This window comes from Dama dama, chromosome 31 (assembly GCF_033118175.1).
Source record: "Dama dama isolate Ldn47 chromosome 31, ASM3311817v1, whole genome shotgun sequence".
Lineage (NCBI taxonomy): Eukaryota > Metazoa > Chordata > Mammalia > Artiodactyla > Cervidae > Dama > Dama dama.
Window position 1 is genome coordinate 11137725 of NC_083711.1, and position 10246 is coordinate 11147970.

Below are 10246 nucleotides of genomic sequence, written 5' to 3' on the forward strand. Positions count from 1 at the left end.
TGCGACTCCTGCTTTCTTTTGGTCTCCGTTTGCGTGAAATATTTTTTTCCAGCCCTTCACTTTCAGTCTGTATGTGTCCCTTGCTTTGAGGTGGGTCTCTTGTAGACAGCATATATAGGGGTCTTGCTTTTGTGTACATTCAGCCAGTCTTTGTCTTTTGGTTGGGGCATTCAATCCATTTACATTTAAGGTAATTATTGATAAGAATGGTCCCGTTGCCATTTACTTTGTTGTTTTGGGTTCACGTTTATACAACCTTTCTGTGTTTCCTGTCTAGAGAAGATCCTTTAGCATTTGTTGAAGAGCTGGTTTGGTGGTGCTGAATTCTCTCAACTTTTGCTTGTCTGTGAAGCTTTTGATTTCTCCTTCATATCTGAATGACATCCTTGCTGGGTACAGTAATCTAGGTTGTAGGTTATTCTCTTTCATTACTTTAAGTATGTCCTGCCATTCCCTTCTGGCCTGAAGAGTTTCCTTTGAAAGATCAGCTGTTATCCTTATGGGAATCCCCTTGTGTGTTATTTGTTGTTTCTCCCTTGCTGCTTTTAATATTTGTTCTTTGTGTTTGATCTTTGTTAAATTGACTAATATGTGTCTTGGGGTGTTTTGCCTTGGGTTTATCCTGTTTGGGACTCTCTGGGTTTCTTGGACTTGGGTGGCTATTTCCTTCCCCATTTTGGGGAAGTTTTCAGCTATTATCTCCTCGAGTATCTTCTCATGGCCTTTCTTTTTGTCTTCTTCTTCTGGGACTCCTATGATTCGAATGTTGGGGCATTTCACATTGTCCCAGAAGTCCCTGAGTTTGTCCTCATTTCTTTTAATTCTTTTTTCTTTTTTCCTCTCTGCTTCATTTATTTCCACCATTTTATCTTCTATCTCACTTATCCTATCTTCTGCCTCCATTATTCTACTGTTGGTTCCCTCCAGAGTGTTTTTGATCTCATTTAGTGCATTATTCATCTTTAATTGACTCTTTTTTTATTTCTTCTAGGTCATTGTTAAAGATTTCTTGCATATTCTCAATCCTTGTCTCCAGGTTATTTATCTGTAACTCCATTTTGTTTTCAAGATTTTGGATCATTTTTATTATCATTATTCTAAGTTCTTTTTCAGGTAGATTCCCTATCTCCTCTTCTTTTGTTTGGCTTGGTGGGCATTTTTCAAGTTCCTTTACCTGCTGGGTATTTCTCTGCCTTTTCATCTTATTTAGATTGCTGGGTTTGGGGTGGCCTTTTTGTATTCTGGTAGTCTGTGGCTCCTTTTTATTGTGGAGGTTTCTCTCAGTGGGTGGGGCTGGATGTTTGGCTTGTCGAGGTTTGCTGGTTAGAGAAGCTTGTGACAGTGTTCTGGTGGGTGGAGCTGGATTTCTTCTCTCTGGAGTGCAATGGAGTGTCCAGTAGTGAGTTTTGAGATGGGTCTATGGGTTTGGTGAGATTTTGGGCAGCCTATATATTGACGCTTTGGGTTATGTTCCTGCATTGCTAAAAAATTTGTGTGGTATGTTTTGCTCTGGAACTTATTGGCTCTTGGGTGGTGGTTGGTTTCAGTGTAGGTATGGAGGCTTTCGGATGATCTTTTATAAATTATTGTTCCCCATAGTCAGGAGTTCTCTGGTGTTCTCAGGTTTTGGGCTTAAACCTCTTGCCTCTGGATTTCAGTCTTATTCTTTCAGTAGCCTCAAGACTTCTCCCTCCATACAGCACTGATAATAAAACTTCTAGGTTAATGGTGAAAGGATTCTCCACAGTGAGGGACACCCTGAGAGGTTCAGAGAGTTACATGAAGAAGAGGAGAGGGAGGAAGGAGGTAGAGGTGAGCAGGAGGAGAATAAGGGGAATTCAAGAGAGGAGAGACAGATCTAGGTTGTACTCTGTTCCCTAAGTGTTCTCCACAGCCCAGAACACCCACAGAGGTTCACAGAATTGGATTGAGAAGGGGGAGGGAGGAAATAGAGGTGATCTGGGGGAGAAAAAGGAGAGTCAAAAAGGGGAGAGAGTGATCAAACCAGTAATCACACTCCTGAGTAAAAATTGGTACTGAAGGTTGGATTCTTAAATGTTCAAAATTGATATTAGATACTGAAAAACAAAGATTAAAAATCTAGAGTAGTGGTTAGACTCTTAAAAATACAATATTTAAAAACCACAAAAACACAAAAAATTTAAGAAATATATATGAAGTTCGCTTTAAAAATAGGGTCCTTTTATTTGCCAGGTTTTAGTGGGTTATAAAAATGAAAATTAAGGAGTAATAGAGGAGTAATAGAGGACTTTAAAAAAAAAAGAAAGAAAAAAAAGAAAGAGAAAAAAATTTTTTTAATTGAAAAAAATAATAATAGTAAAAATATATCTAGGAATTTCTCTGGAGCTGTTGCGGGCAGTGTGGGTTCAGTTCAGTTTCAGATAGCTCCTTGTTCGAGCTTACACTTCTCGATATCTATAGGCCCCTTCCAGTGTAGTTGGTGTTAACTACGGGGATTTTAATCTGTTGCACTGGCCACTTCTGAAGCCGTTCCCTTTGTTTATTTGGCTTCTGTTTGCAGGTCTCTTCAGTGTCTAATTTCTGCCCTGACACAAGCAGGAGAAGGTGGTCTCTCGTTTAGGTTTGCTCACTCAGTCATCCTGGGGGTGGGGGGGTGGGGAGGGAGGGGCGCTGCCGACAAATGTCACTGCCTGTGTGGGGAGCACTCGCGGTTTTCCGGCCACACTGGGTTTGCCCCTGCTTGCAGCGTGTGTGCTTCCCCCATCTAAACTGCTCAGGCTTCAGGCTGGTCTCTAGGGAGCGGGCCCTGAGTTGCGTGCACTTCCCAGGCCTAAGCCACTCAGATTCAGGTTTTCGGGTACTCCACAAAAGCACAGACTCGGTTGGGCCTGCGTTTTGTGCCTTCTCCGCCTGAGCAGCTCAGGCAGCCAGGAGCTTGAGGGGCACACTCTCCCTGGGTGCGAGCTCACTCTCCCCGGGTGCTGTGCGCCTTATCCCTTCCGCGGTCCCAGCCTCAATTTCCATGTGCGCAGGTCGGGTGCACCTTGTGTCTGTTCTGGGAAGCTGATTTCTGGCTGCAACCCTCCTGGCAGATGTCAACCATCCAGAACCTCAGGAACTCTTTGGTTAGAGACTGGAAGCCTGTTTGCCGTTTGGTAGGGGGTGCCGTCTCTGGGGCCAAGTTTGCCCCTTTCCCCTCCCCCCCACCTCCTGCCTCCTGCGGGGGATGGGTCGGTCCACCGCCGGCTAGCTCTTCTCTGGTATTCGCTCAGTCCTTCATTCTGGGAACGAGCAGGTAGTGCCTAAATTTAGGGCTTTTCCCAGGTTAATTCTCTCTCTCTTGCTATCCCACAGGTTAAGTTGCTATCTCGCGTTAGCTCCCTCCAATTGCCTCAGGGCATTCAGGCCTGGTCCTTACCCTAAGCAATGCTGCCCGCTCCTCTCCGTTCAGCCCCCACTTGCTGGTGGCGAATGCGAGCGTCTGGGGTACTTTTCTGCTGGGAGTTGTTTTTAGGCATGTAATCCGTGGGTTTTATTTATTTTCTCTCCCAGTTAGGTTGCCCTCCAAGATTTGAAAACTTCCCCCAGACCCGCCAGTGAGAGGGTTTCCTGGTGTTTGGAAACTTCCTCTATTAAGACTCCCTTCCTGGGATGGGTCTCCGTCCCTAGCTCTTTTGTCTCTCTTTTTATCTTTTATATTTTGTCCTACCTCCTTTCGAAGACAATGGGCTGCTTTTCTTGGTGTCTGATGTCCTCTGCTAGCGATCAGAAGTTGTTTTGTGGAGTTTGCTCAGCATTAAAATGATCTTTCGATGAATATGTGGGGGAGAAAGTGACCTCCCCGTCCTATTCCTCCACCATCTTAGTTCCCTCCTCCATGATTTTTCTGTCTCTGCTTTTTAATATGCTATCTATCAGAGACATATTAAAGCTATGACTAACAAAAACATATTAAAGCTATGACCAACTTTACTTTTCTTCCAAGGAGCAAGTGATTTTCAATTTCATGGCTGCAGTCACCATCTGCAGTGATTTTTGGAAACCAACAAAATAAAGTCTGCCACTGTTTCCATTGTTTACCCATCTATTTGCCATGAAGTGATAGGACCAGATGCCATGATCTTAGTTTTTTGAATGTTGAGTTTTAAGCCAGCTTTTTCACTCTCCTCTTTCACCTTCATCAACAGGCTCTTTAGTTCCTCATCACTTACTATCATTAGGGTAGAGTCATCTACATATCAAAGGTTATTGATATTTCTCTTGGCAATCTTGATTCCAGTTTGTGTTTCATCCAGTCTAGCATTTAGCATGATGTACTCTGCATAGAAGTTAAATAAGCAGGGTGATAATATACAGCCTTGACATACTCCTTCCCAATTTTGAACCAGTCTGTTGTTCCATGTCCAGTTCTAACTGTTGCTTCTTGACCTGCATATAGGTTTCTTAGGAGGAGGGTCAGATAGTCTGGTATTCCCATTTCTTGAAGAATTTTCTGCAGTATGTTGTATGCCAAACAAAGGCTTTAGCATAGTCAGTGAAGCCGAAGTGGGTGTTTTTCTGGCATTCTCTTGCTTTTTCTATGATCCAGTGGATATTGGCAATTTGATCTCTGGTTCCCCTGAGGTTGCCATTAGCCGCATTACAGAGCTGCCTGGTGGGTGATCCACAAATTGGAGAAAAATGATATCAAAAAAGTTCTCACAGTGTTGTGAAAGTTCTAGACCTCCAAACAGACTTCCCAACCTGGTGATCTGGCAATGGGACTGGGAATCTCCAGGGAATCTGACTTTGAAAGTCAGTGGGATTTGATTACAGAACTTCCATAGGACTGGGGAAACAGAGACTCTTGCAGGGCACAAACAAAGCCTTGTGTGCACCAGAACCCAGGAGAAAGGAGCAGTGACCCCACAAGAGGCTGAGCCAGACTTGTGTGTGTGTGTGTTTGGGAGTCTCCCATGGAGGCGTGAGTTGACAGTGGCCTGCTCTGTGTTCAGGGACACTGACAGCAGCTGTCCTGGGAGGCATGGTGGGCTGGCATAAGTCCTTTTAGCCTTATCCCTGCTATGTTTGGCCTCAGGCCAAACTACAGGGAGAGAACACAGCCCCACCCATTAGCAGAAAATTGGATTAAAGATTTACTGAGCATGGCCTTGCCCACCAGAGCAAGACTCAGTTTTCCGCAAAGTCAGTCCCTCCTATCAGGAAGCTTGCACAAACCTCTTATCCTCCTCCATCAGAGGGCAGACAGAATAAAAACCACAATCACAGAAAACTAACCAAAATGTTCACATGAATCACAGCCTTGTCTAACTCAATGAAACTATGAGTCATGCCTTGTAGGGTCACCCAAGACCAACGTGTCATGGTGGAGAGTTCTGACAAAAGATGGTCCACTGGAGAAGGGGGAGAAGGGAATGGAAACCACTTCAGCATTCTTGTCTTGAGAGCCCCATGAATAGCATGAAATGTCCATCTACTGAGGAATTAAGAAGACTATGGCCTATCCATTTAATGAAATGCTACTTGACAATAACAAAAAATTAAATACTGATTCATGCTACAGTATAGATGAACCTTGAAAACATTATGCTAACAGAAAATAGCCAGACCCCAAAGCCTGTAAATAGTAGGCTTAAATTTATTTGAAATGTTCAGAATAGGCAAATCATAGAGACAGAAGTTAGATTAGTGGTTACGAATGGAGAGTGACTTTTAATGATTATGGGGTTTCTTTTTTGAGGTGATGAATTTGTCCTGAAATTAAATAGTGATGGTGGCTAACAACTCTGTGAATATAAAAATCACCAAGTTATATACTTTAAAAGGGTGAACTTTGTCATATGTGTATTGTCTCCTGTCAATGCAGAAGACACAGGAGATGTGCATTTGATCACTGGGTTGGGAAGATCCCCTGGAGAAGAAAATGGCAACCCACCCCTATATTCTTGCCTGAAAAATCCCATGGACAGAGGAGCCTGGTGGGCCACAGTCCAAAACGTCGCAAGGAGTTGCACGCAACTGAGCACAAGTACTTAGAAAAGTGCATAGTAAGTCTTCTTACTGTTACCCACGTCCAGGATTTCAGCAGAACCTGGCACCGAGAGAACCATGCATAAATATTTGTTATTACTAACATTTAAAATAAAAATATTGAATAACAGTCAAACACATGGCTGATGTGTTTTCTCTGGGAAAGTCTAAAAGGGGACAGGAAGGTAAAAGAAACATGCTGTAGAGCTTTTTTTTTTTTTAATTGGGGGTAACTAATTCAGAGGCCCACCCAGGTGGATAGTACCACCTGGCAAAAGATGCCTGCACACATTGCTATTACTTCCATTTCCATTCAGGTGTGTCCTAAGAAAAGTATCAAAGCACAGGAGAACAGAAAAGACGAACTAAGGTTTTTTCCTTAATTATCTCTATCACCCAGAGAGAAAGGAAATAGGCCACCTGTGACTGACACTGAACACACTCGTCAAAGCGAGAGAAGCAGCTCAGGGCAATTTCACTCAGCCGAGCAAAGACAGATTCTTTCAGATCTCATGAAAGAAAGGTCCAGAATTTATCAGGATGATTTATTTATGAGACTCACGTTACATACTCATTAGAAATATAGATTTTAAGGACCTTATGGTGGTAGTGGGAAAGGATTGCTCTGGAAATCTGAATTTCAAACAAGTTCTTTAGGGTGTTCTGCCTGTTTACATTTGAGACCCCAACTCCAGTCCGGTCGTTGAAATACCACTAATTGAAATACCACTATAACATATTAAAAAGCAGAGACATTACTTTGCCAACAAAGGTCCGTCTAGTCAAGGCTATGGTTTTTCCAGTGGTCATGTATGGATGTGAGAGTTGAACTGTGAAGAAAGCTGAGCGCCGAAAACTTGATGCTTTTGAACTGTGGTGTTGGAGAAGACTCTTGAGAGTCCCTTGGGCTGCAAGGAGATCCAACCAGTCGATCCTAAAGGAGATCGGTCCTGGGTGTTCATTGGAAGGACTGATGCTGAAGCTGAAACTACAATACTTTGGCCACCTCATGCAAAGAGTTGACTCATTGGAAAAACCCCTGATGCTGGGAGGGATTGGGGGCAGGAGGAGAAGGGGACGACAGAGGATGAGATGGCTGGATGGCATCACTGACTAGATGGGCATGAGTTTGAGTGAGCTCTAGGAGTTGGTGATGGACAGGGAAGCCTTGTGTGCTGCGATTCATGGGGTCGCAAAGAGTCAGACACGACTGAGCGACTGAACTGAACTGAACTGAGCAGTAGATCCAAATTACAGATTCAAATGTCACTGCATGGTTTTGTTGTTCAGTTGCTAAGTTGTGCCTGACTCTCTGAGACCCCATGGACTGCAGCATGCCAGGCTTCTGTGTCCTTCATGATCTCCCAGAGTTTCCTCAAACTCATGTCCATTGAATTGGTGATGCCATCCAACCATCCCATCCTCTGTCGTCTCTTTCTCCCCTTGCCCTCCATCTTTCCCACCATCAGCGTCTTTTCCATTGAGTTGGCTCTTTGCATCAGGTGGCTGAAGTATTGGAGCTTCAGCTTCAGCATCAGTCCTTCCAATGAATATTCAGGGTTGATTTCCTTTAGGATTGACTTGTTTGATCTCCTTGCTGTTCAAGAAACTCTCGAGAGTCTTCTCCAGCAGCACAATTCAAAAGCATCAATTCTTGGGCACTCAATCTTCTTTATGGTCCAGCTCTCACATCTGCACATGTCATTACATGGTAGAATCAGCAGTTAAAAATTTCAAGCAACCACAAAATTGTCAAAATTTAATGAAAGCAGTCACCTTTGTCATCTCCAACCCACAGACATATTTCCCAGTTTTCTCGGATTAGCTTATGAAGAATTTATACCATTTGGACTCTTGTGAATATAATCTCTATTTCTATTTATTCCTTTTGTTAAAAATTGAATTTGAAAAAAAATAAAAATTGAATTTGAAAATAGCCCTTATCTTTTTGATTCTGACTATAAATTCTCATAACATGCAGTCAATTTTTAGAATTAAAAAAAAAAGTCCAAAATTAATTAATATGATTTGTAGGAAGTTCTTCTGTCAGGGAACCTGAGAGAAGAGAAGTTTTAATAGAGAAAATGTCTGGAATGATTAGTTTTGCTCTTTGGGCTCTATAGTTGTCCATTAAGGGGAGAATATGCAAAAGGAGTTGGTATCCAGGAGGTTTTCTTTATCTACTTTCAGAGAATCTAGACCTTATAAAAACCAATTCTTTCCTGAATATTTGAATTAGAATAGACTTAGCTTTGCTGATCTCAAATTCTTTCTGGTTTACTTTTGTCATGAGAAGTGGCCATACTTCTGCAAAGTGGGAGCAGAAGTAAGTGCTACATCTTAAAATACAACTGGTATTACATAATAGATCATGGTATCCAAGCTTGTTTTACTAGAAGTGAATAAGAACCAAGCATGGTATAACACGACTTTAAACTGGGCACCATTCCACTCAGCTCGAGTGTGGCAACTTCACAACAAGACAGCTTGGCAATGTTCAACATGATTTACAATTGAAGATTGTGTGTTCCCCATGAAAAGAAAATATGTTAACAAGGATAATGCTCATAAATGGAAGTTACAGCCACTTTATCCATAGCTCTCCTATTATTTAGTGTTCTTTCAGTTTCTGTAAAAAGTCTTGTTCTGATGGATTTCTGTAGCAATGTTTTAAAATTTTAAAAATTTGAGATGAAGTTCACATAACATAAAGCAAGCCATTTTAATTGGGGGATAATTGTTTTCCAATGTTGTGTTGGTTTCTGCCGTATAGCAACATAAATCAGCCATAAGTATGCATACATCCCCTCCCTGTTGAACCTCCCTTCCCCTCATCCCTCCCCTTCTAAAGTGTTAGTGTTAGTCACTCAGTGGTGTCCGACTCTTTGTGACTCCTTGGACTATTGCCTGCCAGGCTCCTCTGTCCGTGGAATTCTCTAGGCAAGAATGCTGGAGTGGGTTGCAATTTCCTTCTCCAGGGGTTCTTCCCTACCCAGGGATCGAACCTGGGTCTCCTGCATTGCAGGCTGATTCTTTACTGCCTGAGCCACCAGGGAAGCCCATGTTGAGCTCCCCGTGTATTACAGCAACTTCCCATCAGCTATCTGTTTTACATATGGTAAGCTATATGTTTCAATGCTACAAAATGTAAACACAAGCCATTTTTAAAGTGAATAACTCAGTGGTGATGCAATCACCACCTCTAGTTACAAATAATTTTCTTATTCCAGAAGAAACCCCATACCCATTAATATACCAATGTTTTTGAATGACATATGGAGATAATTTCAAGAAGCTATAGAAGTGTTTACATTATTGGCAAAGCTTTTTTTAGTTTAACGGTGTCAGTTGGGAGGAGTTTATAATCAGAGAATTTAAAGAGCCTCACAGGATGCAATCAGAACAGTTGTTAAACCAGGGGACACTGATGAAAAGAATTCAATTGCGTGACTAGGAAGGCACTGACTTTGAAGATACAACACATTCCTTTGTAAATAGAAAAGCCAACAAATATGTGGGCAAAGAGTCTGTGGGTTGCTTTATATGCATTTTATTAGCAATAATAGAATTATATATGCAAATTTATGGCAAGATGTCTAGGCAAGATGTCTAGGCAAGGATGTCATGCCCACCAACTTGAGGTATAAAAGGCCGCGTGCTGGACGAGAACTTCATTCCTTCTTGGGTAACTTGCTCTTCGCAATCTATCCAAATCTTTCTCAATTCCTGCCACCATGACTCGTTTCTTCTGCTGTGGAAGCTACTTCCCAGGCTATCCTTCCTATGGGACCAATTTCCACAGGACCTTCAGAGCCACCCCCCTGAACTGCGTCGTGCCCCTTGGCTCTCCCCTGAATTATGGCTATGGATGCAATGGCTACAGCTCCCTGGGCTACGGTTTTGGTGGCAGCAACTTTAGCAACCTGGGCTGTGGCTATGGGGGCAGCTTTTATAGGCCATGGGGCTCTGGCTCCGGCTTTGGCTACAGCACCTACTGATGGACCATGACTCCAGATGACTACGGGACTCGCCCTCAATTCTCTGTGTGCAGAACACCCTGAAAAACAATGACTGTCTTCCTGCCTCCAGAAGCACTTGAGACAGATACATCTTCCATGTTTTTGCAGTCTTCTTGCTGAGATCCTGATCTTTGACATTGCTGAACAAGTCGCCCAGGCATCAAATGCTGAGCTGATACTCATCTACAACCAAAGCAAGATTTTGTATTTCTCTA

At 42.7% G+C, this 10246-nt stretch overlaps 1 protein-coding gene across 1 annotated transcript; it reads left to right on the plus strand.

The window, feature by feature from the left end:
• The first annotated feature begins 9746 nt into the window (after positions 1-9746).
• On the plus strand, positions 9747-10010 carry LOC133050035 (keratin-associated protein 7-1). The gene has a single exon (XM_061134148.1). The coding sequence runs from the start codon at positions 9747-9749 to the stop codon at positions 10008-10010; it is 264 nt and encodes an 87-aa protein (XP_060990131.1).
• Positions 10011-10246: the final 236 nt, after the last annotated feature.